The sequence below is a fragment of the Myxine glutinosa genome, chromosome 2 (genome assembly GCF_964187855.1).
Source record: "Myxine glutinosa chromosome 2, kmMyxGlut1.1, whole genome shotgun sequence".
In the NCBI taxonomy this organism is placed as follows: Eukaryota; Metazoa; Chordata; class Myxini; order Myxiniformes; family Myxinidae; genus Myxine; species Myxine glutinosa.
In genome coordinates this window covers 182,325,167-182,345,590 of record NC_136262.1, presented here as the reverse complement: position 1 = coordinate 182,345,590, position 20,424 = coordinate 182,325,167, and the positions used below count along the sequence as shown (strand labels likewise).

Sequence of the window (20,424 nt, the reverse complement as noted above, 5' to 3'; positions counted from 1 at the left end):
GTGTATGCTGCATGTGTGAGAAGTGTTATGATTTATGGGATCGAGACATGGGTCATGAACGTAGAGCAGCAACGAAGATTGGAAAGGGTGGAAATGCGAATGGTTCGATGGATGTGCGGAGTATCGTTGAGAGAGAGGAAGACAAATGATGAATTGCGAAAGATGATGGGAATAGAGCCTGTGATTGATGCTGTGAAGAGGAACAGGTCGAGATGGTTTGGTCATGTGTTGAGGAAGGATGAAAGTGACTGGTTGAGAAGAGTGATGGAAATGAATGTAGAAGGAAGTAGAGGACGGGGAAGACCGAGAAAGACTTGGCTAAAGATGGTGGAAGAAGAAATGCGGGCAAGGGGGTTAACAAGGAGAGATGCAGAAAATAGGGCAAAATGGAGAAGATTGGCATGGGGACCGCAAGGCTAACCCCCACTCCAGCAGGGAAAATGGCCTTAAAATGCATGTTGTTGTTGCTGTTGTTGTATTATTTGATCATTTCGGACTTTTTGAAAAGAGCACTCCATGTGAAGACTTCAACGGCCCCCGTTATTCCCTGACCGAGAAACATTTTTGACCAAAGTCTTTCATTCACTCACCGGCCAGGGTAAAGTTCAAGGTCGTTCGAGCAGGAATCTATATAATAATACCGTAAGGACTCGACTTTGTTATCCCTTTTACGCCACACCCAGTGACCCGATGCCCACGGCACTAATGGATTTACGATCTACGAACCGCGCTCTTTGTTTATCACGTATAGACATACTCGAAAAATCTGAATTCGCCGACGTTGGGGCCCAAAAGCATCCGATTAACGGCCGATACGACGCCATCTTACGACGCCATCGTATTGACGTCTGCTGGGCGAAGGCGAAGCGAGCCATCCGCTGATTGGACAGTCGAGTGGTGTGAACATGGGTGGTGTGAACCAAATGGTCTTTTTTGGTCTTTTTATTCCCTTGAACATTTTAAATTAGGATATATAAGGAAACGTTTTTATCGTCATTTTAATAAAGTTAAATGGAGTGACGTTGCGATACTCGGGGTGCGTTGCATAAATCCTCGTAACTCAGAGGTGTAGAAGGGGCGAGACGTAAGGAATCTTTTTTATTCCCTTGAACATTTGAAATTAGATTATATAAGGAAACGTCTTTATCGTCATTTTAATAAAGTTAAATGGAGTGACGTTGCGATACTCGGGGTGCGTTGCATAAATCCTCGTAACTCAGAGAGGTGTAGCAGGTGGCGAGACGTAAGGAAGCTTAAAGATAACGAGCTGAAAACAGACGAACGATATCCCTTCCGTGGATGTTCCACGGGTTTCACGTCTTTATCGTCATTTTAATAAAGTTAAATGGAGTGACGTTGCGATCAGTGAGTTGTATACGAAGAGATAAAAGGATGGCATTGACCGAGATGGTACGTGATGTTTGGCTGCGGCTGGCTGATGCCACGTTTTTTTTCTTCTAAATGCCATGGATGCTGATGGACATAATAAAGGTATCGGCTGATCTTTCATCGTAATATTACCCGATGGAAATGAACTGTTTCTTTGTTTGTCATTTCCTGTGCAATAATGTCAAATTGATAAGTCAGACATCCTTTTCTATTGACAGCTGCTCTCCTTTTCGATGGCATCGTCTATTGATATGCATGTTCTTCTTTCATATAATTTTACACATTCACAATCAGTATTTCAATTCTTGCAGACATTGGAAAGGAAGTTGACTCACAGGCCAACTCTCTGGCTCAATCACAGGCCGACGCACAGGCGATGTAATTGCGAGTAGCATTTTTGCACAAGTGAAAATTGATCTTTCTTCCGAACTCTTACTCGGACAAGCAAATCCCCTATGCCATCCATAATGGTACACTCTATCCATACACCACATCCTCCCTTCCGTGGATGTTCCACGGGTTTCGGCTAGTTACATTTATTTAGACTACCAGTGATACCGCACCTCTTCAAGAAACGAGGGATCTTCATCTTCCAAAACCTAATGGCAGCAGATGGGATGCAAGGCTTAATGTCCATCTGAAGACGATGCTCCGTGATGCAATCCCCTGCCCAACAGTTTAAAATCAGATGAATCTCCCAGAATCAAACTCAGACGAAGCACCTCAAGGCTAAGTGCACCACTTCCACACTATCATGACAGAGAATCGGTGTACTCAGAAAATTGGTTAACATACAGGTTGTGGACAAAAAATGGAATAATCAATAGAATGTAACTTAGTGGGGTGTTTGCCCTCCACATGCATCCAAGATGGCATGGAAAAGACATGGCATGGAGTTGAGGGGATGTGGCACTATTCTTCCACAAGGAAATCCTCAAATTTAGGTCAGTTTGATGGAGGTGGAAACCAACGCTTTGGGCACCTCTCCAGCCAATCCTACAAATGCTATACGAGATCGAGTTGCAGTGACTGGGAGGGTCATGGAAGATGTGCAACTTCGTCCTCGTGCTCCTGAAACCATCAAGTGACAACATGCCCTGTGGATTGGAGCAGTGGGGTCCTGAACGAACGACAGGTGTTGAGCAGTTTGTGCATACCAACTCGGCTATGGTATGACACCTGTGAAGATCTTCTGACCGTTTGATACAGGATGCTCATGACCAACATTTAACTCCGGGCATGTTTTATCCACCGTTGCTCTCGTGTTTCACCTCGCAGTCCGGACAAATGTCAATGCATCATGCTCGTCAGTATGTGCTTCTGCCCACTGTTGCCCTTCCATGATGACATCTTTCCATCTTCCCATCTTTCTCCCTGGCTGACATCACCTTCAAGAGTTCCTCGTAATACGTTATCAATTTCCAAAAAAGTCACCGAAGCACCTGTCAATCGCACACAAACAATTGCAACCCATTAAAAGTCCCTGAGGTCCACTCTTGTTGCAATGTTGGCTTTTATTACCGGACTTGAGCCGCAGCCTGCATATATATATATATATATATATATATATATATATATATATATATATATATATATATATATATATATATATATATATATATTGTTGTGGATATGAGAATGTTTTTTTTTTGTTGTTGTTGTGGTGTAAATTGTTGTAAAATATCGCCCTCCCTACTCCAGTGTTGTATAAAGGTCAAAGGGCGTTCCCGTAGTTAGTTCCATAAAGCATACATGAAGGACACCATAATACCCCTGTTCAGTAGTTTATTTCCTTATTCTGTGTATTAGGTTAAGGCTTTGTCTTCCATTAAGATGACACTCCATTGCACCAAGTGAAATAAGATAGATTCCCTTTCATGCCCCATTCCCACTCCCAAAACTTATATTGCCAACTACAATAGCCGCCATTAAGCATGTGCTCAGCTCGGGGAAGAAGGGCGTGCCCGCCCATCGTCATCAAGGTTGGAGTCAGAGGGCCTGTGCCCACCAATCAGGGCCGAAGCGAGCTCACCGAGGGGCGTGTCCTGAAGGCCGGCGGCTTGATCGCCTGAGGCGCTATAAAAGCGCGCGCGCAAGAACCGAGTAGTGGTTGGACTAAGCGAGCGTGGTTGGACTAAGCGAGCGTGGTTGGACTAAGCGAGCGTGGTTGGACTAAGCGAGCGTGGTTGGACTAAGCGAGAGTGGTTGGACTAAGCGAGAGTGGTTGGACTGAGCAGGAGTTGAGTACGAGAAGAGTTGAGTTGAGTTGAGTTGAGAAGAGTTGAGTAAGGGATCCCGGAAAGAGCAGCTCCAGCCACCGCAAGTTCAGCCACAGCAGCTTCAGCCACAGCAGCTTCGGGCCTTGATGGCAGTTTCGAAAGGGGCCGCGAAGGAATGGCGGCTGCTAAACGCACCGATCGAGAAAGGGCGGCGGCTGCTAATCCCCGACACGACCGTGCTGCGGGTCCAGTTGAACCTTCCTCCCCCTCCAGCCATCCACCTCCTTCCATTCCTATCATCATTCCCCACGTGAGTCTGTCTTTGTTTGTTCTGTCCCTGGGGATTAATTAAGACTGTAGATAAGCTAATAATTGCAGTGTCTGATTCTTCTGTATATTATTTTATTATCTTTCCTTCTCCTTGGTTACTTTGAGCGTGTAAATAATAAATCCTGTTACTCTTCTGTACGTCTTCTTCTTCTTCCTCTTTACATTCGGTCGCTTTAGAGGTTTCCCCATTGAATATCTGTGGCGCGATTTTGGCCAACGTTCAGAAATCGGGTTAGTCGGGGTAACTGTTCGGCCGCGGCGCCATCCGCTCGGCCAAACAACATCTTGTCCGCGGTCCGTAACTATATACATATATATATATATATATATATATATATATACATATATAAAGACACGAGAGGACTGCCGGGAAATGATTAGCCTATTTCACAGGACGGTGAAGTACGTGTGGCGACCCCATATTTGGCATACATGTTGTACGTCCCTGTGTACCGTGGTGTTTACACTTTTTTTTTGTCCACTACATATTTGATCAAGTGCGGAGCAAACAGGTGGTGCCTTCGTTAACAAAGGTTGAAGCAAGGAATTAAATTGAGCTTTATACAATCCCAGTTATTGTGTTCAATATATAAACCATTTTAATTTACTCATACTGCATGTAAATCAGGTGACTGTGCACTTGTGAAACATGTCAAACAATTAATCAAAAACTGATATTATTAAATATCAAAGATTATCCTGTCAAGTTACCTCCCATCATTCAGGCTTGTCACTCGTGTGCTGATGTTATCAAGTATGTGAGTTCCAATAAATGACATGCAGGTGTGCGAAATGCCTTCATGTTAATTTAAGAGTGCATTGCACCTGTAAAGCAAACATCTTTGTTACTCCATGTGTTGTATGGTATACCAAACATCACAAAACTATTCCACGTCACAACGTGTTTTGAAGAACGATAAAACACTGCAGTGTTAAGGGTTGTGGTGTTTTGATTTCTTTTTGATAAAACAAGCTGCGCTCTCCTCGACAAAGCCGAGGCCCACCGTCCCACGGTAATCACACCGACAAGTGTTGTTTGCAAAACAAAATATATAGTAATGAAAGATGATGTGTGTCGGTTAGTATGCGTGTCTCCTAAACTCCAAAAGTTACAAAAAAAAACATTGTAAATTTGGACAATTTCCACAACGCATTTGAATCTGCGAGTAGATTGCAGTAATCAAGAGGACCACACTCTATGGAGGAGCGGGTGAAGGAGCAGTGTGGAGGGGGGGGGGGGTGAAAGGGGCGGGGAAGGAGGGGGGGTGAAAGGGGCAGAGAAGAGTGAGGGGGGGGTGAAAGGGGCAGAGAAGAGTGGGGGGGGTGAAAGGGGCAGAGAAGAAGTGGTGAAAGGGGCAGAGAAGAAGTGGTGAAAGGGGCAGGGAAGAGGGGGTGAAAGGGGCAGGGAAGAGGGGGTGAAAGGGGCAGGGAAGAGGGGGTGAAAGGGGCAGAGAAGAGGGGGTGAAAGGGGCAGAGAAGAAGGGGTGAAAGGGGCAGAGAAGAGGGGGTGAAAGGGGCAGAGAAGAGGGGGTGAAAGGGGCAGAGAAGAGGGGGTGGAAGGGGCAGAGAAGAGGGGTGAAAGGGGCAGAGAAGAGGGGTGAAAGGGGCAGAGAAGAGGGGGTGGAAGGGGGCAGAGAAGAGGGGTGAAAGGGGCAGAGAAGAGGGGGTGAGGAGGCAGAGAAGAAGGTGAAGGAACAGAGGGGGAAACCTGTGAACATGTATGGAGCAAAGAATCACGGCCAGTGGACTAAGTGGGGAATATAGACAACTTGATGATTGAAAACACCTCCATTAAATGACACCAAGGGAGAGAATTATATTTAATCAGAAATGCACAATTCAACCACCATCCCACATTCAAATCTCCAAGGAAAATTTTTTTGTGTGAAATAAGAATGCAGAAGATGCTTTTGATTACGCAATTGTTCATTTTGTACAACGATACAATGACTAGCCAGCTGACTAATCATTCAAAGGTACAAACATCACTCAAGCTTGCGTCATTCCCTCTATTCTGACAAAAATAATAATATATTCTGACAAAAAATAATAATAATAATAAAATATAAAGTCATTGCGGAAGCAGTGTTGTACAATTTCGGTGGAAACTGGCAAATGGAAGAGCAAAAGCCAGAATGTGTAAGAGTGGTAACTATTTCTGGGGATGACTGCTGAGAAATGATGTGACAAAGAATGTAAAGCGTAACGGCAGTGCTAGAATTCACTTGTACTAGTTTACCTTTGGGAGGCAGGTGTTGGGTCGGGGTGTCGGCAGGTGAACCAAAGCTCACCATAATTACAAAATTGGGATAAGTTTGTGACATCACACAATATTAATAAAGCTCAAGGATTATTTAAAATACAAACACTAAAAACCACCAAGCCCACATCCAGCAAAGAATGGGGAAGCAGCTGCCACATTCAAACACGTCATATCCAAGGGAATTAGCGTGCAAATAATGACAAATTGGACAATTACACACACCTGCCAAAGATAGGTGGTGGCCTTGCAGGGACAGTCGTTACATTGTGCTTCGAGGTTTTAAACGATGTACGTGTTCTGACAAAATTGCTTTGAAAGCAAATCCAAAACTACCAGAATCGATATACATATGGGAAATTGGTTAATCACACCGACAAGTGTTTGCAAAACAAAATCTATAATAATGAAAGATAATGTGTCGGTTAGTATGCGCGTCTCCTCAACTCCAAAACCATGAAACCTATCACCTCAAAACTTTGCATGCATACCAAGTCCTTCTCTCCCTCCGTCCCTCCCTTCCTTCCTTCCTTCCTTCCAACGTCCACCTCTCCAATCCTCTCCCAGCCCCTCACCCCATCCTCCTACCCCATCCTCCTCTCCCATCCTCCTCTCCCATCCTCCTCTCCCATCCTCCTCTCCCATCCTCCTCTCCCATCCTCCTCTCCCATCCTCCTCCTCGACCCCAAACAGCTGAAAGAATCTCACCTCGTTCCACGTGGGATTCAAATCATTCTTGATTACACGCGTCTTCTTTTTCTCACCTAAACAAAATAAAAGGGGGCAAGTTGTGCAAACGAATGCAATAATTAAAATACAACTCCCTCACATTTGCAGGAGGTACAGGGACACAAGGGGGGGGGGGGGGGGGGGGAGTGTAAAGTCCCTATATATAGAGTAGCGAAAACTTACAATTTGAAGCCATTTTGTTTCCATCAAGCGTGGCATACCAAACTAGTTTATATTGTCTTAAGCGTAACGTTTCAGTTTTCTCATCAAGTCTTTTTCTGGGACTAAAAGGGAGATATTATGAAATGATTTATTTTCATTCTTCCAACATGTCAGAATAAACACTCAGACAGGATTGATTTAACCTTTAAATGTATCGCAGAAACCGCGGCAAAATGAAATTTAATGCGCGAGTAAAGGTTTACAATGATGAGTACCTGATTTGAGGTGTACAGAGCGAGTGAGTTGAACACAGTGTGTGTACGGAGCGAGTGAGTTGAACACAGTGTGTGTACAGAGCGAGTGAGTTGAACACAGTGTGTGTACAGAGCGAGTGAGTTGAACACAGTGTGTGTACGGAGCGAGTGAGTTGAACACAGTCTGTGTACAGAGCGAGTGAGTTGAACACAGTGTGTGTACAGAGCGAGTGAGTTGAACACAGTGTGTGTACAGAGCGAGTGAGTTGAACACAGTGTGTGTACAGAGCGAGTGAGTTGAACACAGGGTGTGTACGGAGCGAGTGAGTTGAACACAGTGTGTGTACAGAGCGAGTGAGTTGAACACAGGGTGTGTACAGAGCGAGTGAGTTGAACACAGTGTGTGTACGGAGCGAGTGAGTTGAACACAGTGTGTGTACGGAGCGAGTGAGTTGAACACAGGGTGTGTACGGAGCGAGTGAGTTGAACACAGTGTGTGTACAGAGCGAGTGAGTTGAACACAGTGTGTGTACAGAGCGAGTGAGTTGAACACAGGGTGTGTACGGAGCGAGTGAGTTGAACACAGTGTGTGTACAGAGCGAGTGAGTTGAACACAGTGTGTGTACAGAGCGAGTGAGTTGAACACAGTGTGTGTACAGAGCGAGTGAGTTGAACACAGTGTGTGTACAGAGCGAGTGAGTTGAACACAGTGTGTGTACAGAGCGAGTGAGTTGAACACAGTGTGTGTACAGAGCGAGTGAGTTGAACACAGTGTGTGTACAGAGCGAGTGAGTTGAACACAGTGTGTGTACAGAGCGAGTGAGTTGAACACAGTGTGTGTACAGAGCGAGTGAGTTGAACACAGGGTGTGTACAAAGCGAGTGAGTTGAACACAGGGTGTGTACAGAGCGAGTGAGTTGAACACAGTGTGTGTACAAAGCGAGTGAGTTGAACACAGGGTGTACAAAGCGAGTGAGTTGAACACAGGGTGTGTACAAAGCGAGTGAGTTGAACACAGGGTGTGTACAGAGCGAGTGAGTTGAACACAGTGTGTGTACAAAGCGAGTGAGTTGAACACAGGGTGTGTACAAAGCGAGTGAGTTGAACACAGGGTGTGTACAGAGCGAGTGAGTTGAACACAGGGTGTGTACAAAGCGAGTGAGTTGAACACAGGGTGTGTACAGAGCGAGTGAGTTGAACAGTGTGTGTACAAAGCGAGTGAGTTGAACACAGGGTGTGTACAAAGCGAGTGAGTTGAACACAGGGTGTGTACAGAGCGAGTGAGTTGAACACAGGGTGTGTACAAAGCGAGTGAGTTGAACACAGTGTGTGTACAAAGCGAGTGAGTTGAACACAGGGTGTGTACAGAGCGAGTGAGTTGAACACAGGGTGTGTACAGAGCGAGTGAGTTGAACACAGTTAATGACAGAATGTAGAAATTTGAAAGAAGTGAAGGAAAGCGAAGCACAGAGATGGAGGCTCACCATCCATGATCCACGCCAGATGCCCACACGACCAAGACAGTAGAGAATTGGAAAAGATAACAATTGTGAATGAAAAAAATAGAAAGATCGAGTGATTGAGTGATTGAGTGCTCTGCTTGAAGGCATGTGTTTGGATGCTTGGTGAAGGTGATACTGGGTGGTTTGCCATTGCCTTCCCAGCAATTAGTCAGGGCTGGAATTTGTAAATTGTTCAGGATGCCGGTGATGACTTGCCTAGTCTGTGCAAAGGACACCAACCAACAATGGCAGACTGAACACCTGGCTGAGCGTCCATCCGTGGGACGGCACACGCACTGATGAATCACCTTTCCTGTGAAACATCAGCATGTCTGTCCTTGGAGCGTGGTACGATTTTCTCACAGAATGGAACTGACCGATTCACAGTGAATGGAAACAAAATGGCGTGCAGGACCCATGTGATCAAATCTTCCAGACATATGTCATAACTATAACTATATATATATATATAAGGACAAGGCATGAGGGCTGATGGTATGGTATGGGCATTTCTAAGATGTGGAACAGTTGATAAATATTGGAGAATAACGGGACAAAGATCAAGTGAATGGTATAAAGGAAAGAATAAGAATGACTAACGAAGGAGATCAAGGGGGCACTGTGGTATGAATTTTAAATAACCACAATCAACAACCAATCAGTAGTTTTACTTTATCATAACCACAATCAACAATCAATCAGTAGTTTTACTTTATCATAACCACAATCAACAACCAATCAGTAGTTTTACTTTATCATAACCACAATCAACAATCAATCCGTAGTTTTACTTTATCATAACCACAATCAACAACCAATCAGTAGTTTTACTTTATCATAACCACAATCAACAACCAATCAGTAGTTTTACTTTATCATAACCACAATCAACAACCAATCAGTAGTTTTACTTTATCATAACCACAATCAACAATCAATCCGTAGTTTTACTTTATCATAACCACAATCAACAACCAATCAGTAGTTTTACTTTATCATAACCACAATCAACAATCAATCCGTAGTTTTACTTTATCATAACCACAATCAACAATCAATCCGTAGTTTTACTTTATCATAACCACAATCAACAATCAATCAGTAGTTTTACTTTATCATAACCACAATCAACAATCAATCAGTAGTTTTACTTTATCATAACCACAATCAACAACCAATCAGTAGTTTTACTTTATCATAACCACAATCAACAATCAATCCGTAGTTTTACTTTATCATAACCACAATCAACAACCAATCAGTAGTTTTACTTTATCATAACCACAATCAACAATCAATCCGTAGTTTTACTTTATCATAACCACAATCAACAATCAATCCGTAGTTTTACTTTATCATAACCACAATCAACAATCAATCCGTAGTTTTACTTTATCATAACCACAATCAACAACCAATCAGTAGTTTTACTTTATCATAACCACAATCAACAATCAATCCGTAGTTTTACTTTATCATAACCACAATCAACAATCAATCAGTGGTTTTACTTTATCATAACCACAATCAACAATCAGTAGTTTTACTTTATCATAACCACAATCAACAATCAATCAGTAGTTTTACTTTATCATAACCACAATCAACAATCAATCAGTAGTTTTACTTTATCATAACCACAATCAACAATCAATCCGTAGTTTTACTTTATCATAGCCACAATCAACAATCAATCCGTAGTTTTACTTTATCATAACCACAATCAACAACCAATCAGTAGTTTTACTTTATCATAACCACAATCAACAATCAATCCGTAGTTTTACTTTATCATAACCACAATCAACAATCAATCAGTAGTTTTACTTTATCATAACCACAATCAACAATCAATCCGTAGTTTTACTTTATCATAACCACAATCAACAATCAATCCGTAGTTTTACTTTATCATAACCACAATCAACAATCAATCAGTAGTTTTACTTTATCATAACCACAATCAACAATCAATCCGTAGTTTTACTTTATCATAACCACAATCAACAATCAGTAGTTTTACTTTATCATAACCACAATCAACAATCAATCCGTAGTTTTACTTTATCATAACCACAATCAACAACCAATCAGTAGTTTTACTTTATCATAACCACAAACAACCAATCAGTAGTTTTACTTTATCATAACCACAATCAACAACCAATCAGTAGTTTTACTTTATCATAACCACAATCAACAACCAATCAGTAATTTTACTTTATCATAACCACAATCAACAACCAATCAGTAGTTTTACTTTATCATATCAACAATCAGTAGTTTTAATTTATCATAACCACAATCAACAACCAATCAGTAGTTTTACTTTATCATAACCACAATCAACAACCAATCAGTAGTTTTACTTTATCATAACCACAATCAACAACCAATCAGTAGTTTTACTTTATCATAACCACAATCAACAATCAATCCGTAGTTTTACTTTATCATAACCACAATCAACAACCAATCACTAGTTTTACTTTATCATAACCACAATCAACAACCAATCAGTAGTTCTACTTTATCAATCACAATCAACAACCAATCCGTAGTTTTACTTTATCAACCACAATCAACAACCAATCCGTAGTTTTACTTTATCATAACCACAATCAACAACCAATCAGTAGTTTTACTTTATCATAACCACAATCAACAACCAATCTGTAGTTTTACTTTATCAACCACAATCAACAACCAATCCGTAGTTTTACATCAACCACAATCCACCAATCAGTAGTTTTACTTTATCATAACCACAATCAACAACCAATCAGTAGTTTTACTTTATCAACCACAATCAACAACGAATCAGTAGTTTTACTTTATCATAACCACAATCAACAACCAATCAGTAGTTTTACTTTATCAACCACAATCAACAACGAATCAGTAGTTTTACTTTATCAACCACAATCAACAACCAATCAGTAGTTTTACTTTATCGTAACCACAATCAACAACCAATCAGTAGTGTTACTTTATCATAACCACAAACAACCAATCAGTAGTTTTACTTTATCATAACCACAATCAACAACCAATCAGTAGTTTTACTGTATCAACCACAATCAACAACGAATCAGTAGTTTTACTTTATCATAACCACAATCAACAACGAATCAGTAGTTTTACTTTATCAACCACAATCAACAACCAATCCGTAGTTTTACTTCATCATAACCACAATCACCAATCAGTAGTTTTACTTCATCAACCACAATCAACAACCAATCCGTAGTTTTACTTCATCATAACCACAATCACCGATCAGTAGTTTTACTTCATCAACCACAATCAACAACCAATCCTTAGTTTTACTTCATCATAACCACAATCACCAATCAGTAGTTTTACTTCATCAACCACAATCAACAACCAATCCGTAGTTTTACTTTATCATAACCACAATCAACAACCAATCCGTAGTTTTACATTATCATAACCACAATCAACAACCAATCCGTAGTTTTACTTTATCATAACCACAATCAACAACCAATCAGTAGTTTTACTTCATCAACCACAATCAACAACGAATCATTAGTTTTACTTTATCAACCACAATCAACAACCAATCAGTAGTTTTACTTTATCAACCACAATCAACAACCAATCCGTAGTTTTACATCATCAACCACAATCCACCAATCTGTAGTTTTACTTTATCATAACCACAATCAACAACCAATCTGTAGTTTTACTTTATCATAACCACAATCAACAACCAATCCGTAGTTTTACTTCATCAACCACAATCAACAACCAATCCGTAGTTTTACTTCATCATAACCACAATCACCAATCAGTAGTTTTACTTCATCAACCACAATCAACAACCAATCCGTAGTTTTACTTCATCATAACCACAATCACCAATCAGTAGTTTTACTTCATCAACCACAATCAACAACCAATCCATAGTTTTACTTTATCATAACCACAATCAACAATCAATCAGTGGTTTTACTTTATCATAACCACAATCAACAATCAATCAGTAGTTTTACTTTATCATAACCACAATCAACAATCAATCAGTAGTTTTACTTTATCATAACCACAATCAACAATCAATCAGTAGTTTTACTTTATCATAACCACAATCAACAATCAATCCGTAGTTTTACTTTATCATAACCACAATCAACAATCAATCCGTAGTTTTACTTTATCATAACCACAATCAACAACCAATCAGTAGTTTTACTTTATCATAACCACAATCAACAATCAATCCGTAGTTTTACTTTATCATAACCACAATCAACAATCAATCAGTAGTTTTACTTTATCATAACCACAATCAACAATCAATCCGTAGTTTTACTTTATCATAACCACAATCAACAATCAATCCGTAGTTTTACTTTATCATAACCACAATCAACAATCAATCAGTAGTTTTACTTTATCATAACCACAATCAACAATCAATCAGTAGTTTTACTTTATCATAACCACAATCAACAATCAATCCGTAGTTTTACTTTATCATAACCACAATCAACAATCAGTAGTTTTACTTTATCATAACCACAATCAACAATCAATCCGTAGTTTTACTTTATCATAACCACAATCAACAACCAATCAGTAGTTTTACTTTATCATAACCACAAACAACCAATCAGTAGTTTTACTTTATCATAACCACAATCAACAACCAATCAGTAGTTTTACTTTATCATAACCACAATCAACAACCAATCAGTAATTTTACTTTATCATAACCACAATCAACAACCAATCAGTAGTTTTACTTTATCATATCAACAATCAGTAGTTTTAATTTATCATAACCACAATCAACAACCAATCAGTAGTTTTACTTTATCATAACCACAATCAACAACCAATCAGTAGTTTTACTTTATCATAACCACAATCAACAACCAATCAGTAGTTTTACTTTATCATAACCACAATCAACAATCAATCCGTAGTTTTACTTTATCATAACCACAATCAACAACCAATCACTAGTTTTACTTTATCATAACCACAATCAACAACCAATCAGTAGTTCTACTTTATCAATCACAATCAACAACCAATCCGTAGTTTTACTTTATCAACCACAATCAACAACCAATCCGTAGTTTTACTTTATCATAACCACAATCAACAACCAATCAGTAGTTTTACTTTATCATAACCACAATCAACAACCAATCTGTAGTTTTACTTTATCAACCACAATCAACAACCAATCCGTAGTTTTACATCAACCACAATCCACCAATCAGTAGTTTTACTTTATCATAACCACAATCAACAACCAATCAGTAGTTTTACTTTATCAACCACAATCAACAACGAATCAGTAGTTTTACTTTATCATAACCACAATCAACAACCAATCAGTAGTTTTACTTTATCAACCACAATCAACAACGAATCAGTAGTTTTACTTTATCAACCACAATCAACAACCAATCAGTAGTTTTACTTTATCGTAACCACAATCAACAACCAATCAGTAGTGTTACTTTATCATAACCACAAACAACCAATCAGTAGTTTTACTTTATCATAACCACAATCAACAACCAATCAGTAGTTTTACTGTATCAACCACAATCAACAACGAATCAGTAGTTTTACTTTATCATAACCACAATCAACAACGAATCAGTAGTTTTACTTTATCAACCACAATCAACAACCAATCCGTAGTTTTACTTCATCATAACCACAATCACCAATCAGTAGTTTTACTTCATCAACCACAATCAACAACCAATCCGTAGTTTTACTTCATCATAACCACAATCACCAATCAGTAGTTTTACTTCATCAACCACAATCAACAACCAATCCGTAGTTTTACTTCATCATAACCACAATCACCAATCAGTAGTTTTACTTCATCAACCACAATCAACAACCAATCCGTAGTTTTACTTTATCATAACCACAATCAACAACCAATCCGTAGTTTTACATTATCATAACCACAATCAACAACCAATCCGTAGTTTTACTTTATCATAACCACAATCAACAACCAATCAGTAGTTTTACTTCATCAACCACAATCAACAACGAATCAGTAGTTTTACTTTATCAACCACAATCAACAACCAATCAGTAGTTTTACTTTATCAACCACAATCAACAACCAATCCGTAGTTTTACATCAACCACAATCCACCAATCTGTAGTTTTACTTTATCATAACCACAATCAACAACCAATCTGTAGTTTTACTTTATCATAACCACAATCACAAATCAGTAGTTTTACTTCATCAACCACAATCCACCAATCCGTAGTTTTACTTCATCAACCACAATCAACAACCAATCCGTAGTTTTACTTCATCATAACCACAATCACCAATCAGTAGTTTTACTTCATCAACCACAATCAACAACCAATCCGTAGTTTTACTTTATCAACCACAATCCACTAATCCGTAGTTTTACTTCATCAACCACAATCAACAACCAATCCGTAGTTTTACTTCATCATAACCACAATCACCAATCAGTAGTTTTACTTCATCAACCACAATCAACAACCAATCCGTAGTTTTACTTCATCAACCACAATCACCAATCAGTAGTTTTACTTCATCAACCACAATCAACAACCAATCCGTAGTTTTACTTTATCATAACCACAATCAACAACCAATCCGTAGTTTTACTTTATCATAACCACAATCAACAACCAATCCGTAGTTTTACTTTATCAACCACAATCAACAACCAATCCGTAGTTTTACATCAACCACAATCAACAACCAATCCGTAGTTTTACTTTATCATAACCACAATCAACAACCAATCTGTAGTTTTACTTTATCATAACCACAATCAACAACCAATCCGTAGTTTTACTTTATCATAACCACAATCAACAACCAATCCGTAGTTTTACTTTATCAACCACAATCAACAATCAATCCAGAGTTTTACTTCATCAACCACAATCAACAACCAATCCGTAGTTTTACTTTATCAACCACAATCAACAACCAATCCGTAGTTTTACTTTATCAACCACAATCAACAACCAATCCGTAGTTTTACTTTATCAACCACAATCAACAACCAATCCGTAGTTTTACTTTATCAACCACAATCAACAACCAATCCGTAGTTTTACTTTATCAACCACAATCAACAACTAATCCGTAGTTTAACTTTATCAACCACAATCAACAACCAATCCGTAGTTTTACTTTATCAACCACAATCAACAACCAATCCGTAGTTTTACTTCATCATAACCACAATCACAAATCAGTAGTTTTACTTCATCAACCACAATCCACCAATCCGTAGTTTTACTTCATCAACCACAATCAACAACCAATCCGTAGTTTTACTTCATCATAACCACAATCACCAATCAGTAGTTTTACTTCATCAACCACAATCAACAACCAATCCGTAGTTTTACTTTATCATAACCACAATCAACCAATCCGTAGTTTTACTTTATCAACCACAATCAACAACCAATCCGTAGTTTTACTTTATCAACCACAATCAACAACCAATCCGTAGTTTTACTTTATCATAACCACAATCAACAACCAATCCGTAGTTTTACTTTATCATAACCACAATCAACAACCAATCCGTAGTTTTACTTTATCATAACCACAATCCACCAATCAGTAGTTTTACTTCATCAACCACAATACACCAATCCGTAGTTTTACTTTATCATAACCACAATCAACCAATCCGTAGTTTTACCTCATCAACCACAATCACCAATCCGTAGTTTTACTTCATCAACCACAATCCACCAATCAGTAGTTTTACTTCATCAACCACAATCCACCAATCCGTAGTTTTACTTCATCAACCACAATCAACAACCAATCCGTAGTTTTACTTTATCAACCACAATCAAAAACCAATCCATAGTTTTACTTTATCAACCACAATCAACAATCCGTAGTTTTACTTTATCATAACCACAATCAACAACCAATCCATAGTTTTACTTTATCAACCACAATCAACAATCCATAGTTTTACTTTATCAACCACAATCAACAACCAATCCGTAGTTTTACTTTAACAACCACAATCAACAACCAATCCGTAGTTTTACTTTATCATAATCACAATCAACAACCAATCCGTAGTTTTACTTTATCAACCACAATCAACAACCAATCCGTAGTTTTACTTTATCATAACCACAATCAACAACCAATCCGTAGTTTTACTTTATCAACCACAATCAACAACCAATCCGTAGTTTTACTTTATCAACCACAATCAACAACCAATCCGTAGTTTTACTTTATCAACCACAATCAACAACCAATCCATAGTTTTACTCTTTCTTTTTTGTTAAACTTTGAGCAGATGAAACTCGAGTAAAGTTAAAACACGTTTCATCACAACAACTTAACATTACAAACAGTCGGGTCTTGCACTGGACCCTGGTGGAAGCACCAAGCCAGGAAACACCCCCCGCCGCCCGACAACCACCAAAAAAAACCAAAAAAAAAACCTTGAAACAAGATGGACGCGACAGGGTCGCTCTGCCGGACACCTTTTTCCACATTTGGAAGATTCCTCGCTGACACGACCTTGAGACGCAGCGTCACCATGGTCTGTACTACGGTCCAGTCAATTCATTGGTCCATTTGTGTCGGTTTTTACCTTCACCGCTCGGTCCAAAAACCATCCAGTCATTTGCAAAAGAAACAGCGGAACCACAAAACCCTCCCAGCATTCGGTGCACCCAACGACGGACCGCCCCGCTGAGGGACCGTCTGCGGGGTGCGGACCTGACCCGACCCCCAGATGTGGCCGACTCCAGGGACATGACCCCGACCCCCAGATGTGTCAGACTCCCAGGACCTGACCCCCAGATGTGTCCGACTCCCAGGACCTGACCGACCCGCAGGACCTGACCCCGACCCCCAGATGTGTCCGACTCCAGGGACATGACCCCGATCCCCAGATGTGTCACTCCCAGGACCTGACCCCCAGATGTGTCCGACCCCCAGGACCTGACCCTGACCCCCAGATGTGTCCGACTCCCAGGACCCGAACCGACCCCCAGATGTCAGACTCCCAGGGGTGCCGGGCTCACGACAACCCAACCAGATCCCAAACCAATAATCTTATCCCCAACCACGGACCTGACCCCCATGGACGAATTCCTGCACCTTGTGTTAGCTTAACGGTTGCAGTGGATGCTTGAATTAACTTCAATTAACACCAGGTGGTTGACTCAGCCAGTCATCCTTCCGAGGTCGGCGAAATGAGTACCAGCTACCTGGTAACAGGGGGCACTGCATCAGCGACACAACCGCGCCCTCAGAGAGGACAACCTCAGCGCGACACAACCGCGCCCTCAGCGCGACACAACCGCGCCCTCAGAGAGGACAACCTCAGCGCGACACAACCGCGCCCTCAGAGAGGCCAACCTCAGCGCGACACAACCGCGCCCTCAGCGCGACACAACCGCGCCCTCAGAGAGGACAACCTCAGCGCGACACAACCGCGCCCTCAGAGAGGACAACCTCAGCGCGACACAACCGCGACCTCAGCGCGACACAACCGCGCCCTCAGAGAGGACAACCTCAGCGCGACACAACCGCGCCCTCAGAGAGGACAACCTCAGCGTGACACAACCGCGCCCTCCGTCATATGAGACCAGGACCGATCTCATGGGTATCTTGATGAAACTCTCGACGGTTTGCCATTGCATTCCAAGTAAGTAGAGGAATGAATGCAGAATTTTGTGAAAGGGCATCTCGGGGTCTTCAATGCTCAAAAGCAGATCCAAAAGAAAGCGCACTCAATGAAAGGAGTTACCTGTGTACCTGTACCGCACCAAGACGGCAGTTTGTAATGAAATCCCTTTACATCAGAACTCGAACCCAGAATAGAGAAATCACAGTTCAGGTCTCTAAAAATAGAATGGGGAAATCGAGTTGGGGGAGGGGAGGCGGAGGGTGGGGACGTTTGCCATACTTAGCCAAGGTGCACCAAACACCCCACACCACGACCCACACCACCCTCCCTCACCTTCACACCCCCAAACCACTACTCCCCCCCCCCCCCAACACACATCTCGATCCATATCGTTATTTAAAGACTGGTCCACGGTCTCATTACCCACCGTTAAAGACCAATCGGCAGTATGGATCGCTGCCACTCCCCTCCACATTGGGAAGGTTAAAAGCGCGTTGAGGAGCCACACGGAGCATGGCGGGTCTGCTCGCTTCCTCCCTCGCTCCAAGCACAGCCTCAAGCGGACTTGGGCTACTCCTCTCGAACCCCTCGCTCACGTCGACCCCCCGACTACCACACCGAGTGACCGAGCGCGGCTGATTGATCGTTCTGCGGTGGAGGGGGCGGAGCCTCGCGCTGCGCTTTTATACTCGATCTTCCCGCGCTTCGTGCGACAGCTCGCGGAGGTCGTTCGGCCCGTCGTGTCTGCTCCGTATCCACGCGATCTTAACCTCATCGCATACATGATACATCCACATCCTCACCTCGTTTGATCATATAAGCACGTGCCTGTAACGTCTGGACGATGACGGAGGGAGCCAGGATTCTGAACCAAAACTAGGGAGGCAATTGGCCCAGACCAAGGGACCGACCACAACGAGCCAGCCAGGTTCGGTTATCCACCCAGGGTGGTCAGGGGGACCGAACCAGTTTTCAGATCTGCGAGGCTCTATATACGCCACACACTTTGATATAACTGTGCTGAAAGGAGCCAATGAGAGATCCATCAAATTGTATGGGTCTCCCACTCACTTTTTAAAATCTTATAACCGCCGAGCAAAGCCGAGGGTGCTTTAGTCGTTACTCATATCATTCATTCTTTACTTATATGCATTCTTTACTCATATCATTCATTCTTTACCCATGTCATTCATTCTTTACACATCGTTCATTCTTTACTAATTACATTCATTCTTCACTCATATCATTCATTCTTTACTCATATCATTCATTCTTTACTCATATCATTCATTCTTTACTCATTACATTCATTCTTTACTCATAGCATTCATTCTTTACACATTCATTCTTTACACATATCATTCATTCTTTACACATATCATTCATTCTTTACTCAATACATTCATTCTTTACTCATATCATTCATTCTGTACACATATCATTCATTCTTTACTTATTACATTCATTCTTTACTCATATCATTCATTCTTTACTCATATAATTACCCTGCGCTCGTGAAGCGAAAAGCAGGGTTAGGCATTTGCCTAAGTACATACATGTGGCGTGTCTGCATTTTTGCAATTAATTTTCTCAGCAACCGTTGGTCCGATTGAGACGAAATTTTACCAGAGTGCTTCCGCCTATATAATTGTTTTATTCATAATTATGACGGCATAGGTCACGTGGTACGGATGCCATTTTGGAAAATCGTTACACCTCTACTCTATCTCCCAAACCGCTCAATGCAAAAAGTTGAAACATGGCTCATTGGCAAGTACTCTCCATGGGAAATAAGATATTGTTGCAGTTTTGGGAAACCGCTAAGAAGTAATGGCAACCACCATACAGGTCCCTCAGAATAGTTATTTCATAGCAGAACATTATCTT

The 20,424-nt window shown here is 41.0% G+C and overlaps 1 protein-coding gene across 5 annotated transcripts in view; it reads right to left on the bottom strand.

Annotated features, from left to right (window-relative positions):
* Window positions 1-19,186, bottom strand: part of DYSF (dysferlin) — a 221,820-nt gene extending 202,634 nt beyond the window's left edge. For 2 of the 5 annotated variants that reach the window (XM_078772023.1, XM_078772025.1), the window contains exons 1-2: window positions 17,494-17,533; window positions 6,907-6,962 (exon numbers count right to left, since the gene is read on the bottom strand). In XM_078772023.1, the coding sequence (XP_078628149.1) occupies window positions 6,907-6,962; window positions 17,494-17,518 (81 nt within the window). In that variant the 5' untranslated portion in view covers window positions 17,519-17,533. Of the gene's footprint in view, window positions 1-6,906; window positions 6,963-17,341; window positions 17,549-18,964 lie in introns of those variants that run through there. The other 3 variants (XM_078772024.1, XM_078772026.1, XM_078772022.1) reach the window with 3 other exon arrangements.
* Window positions 19,187-20,424: the final 1,238 nt, after the last annotated feature.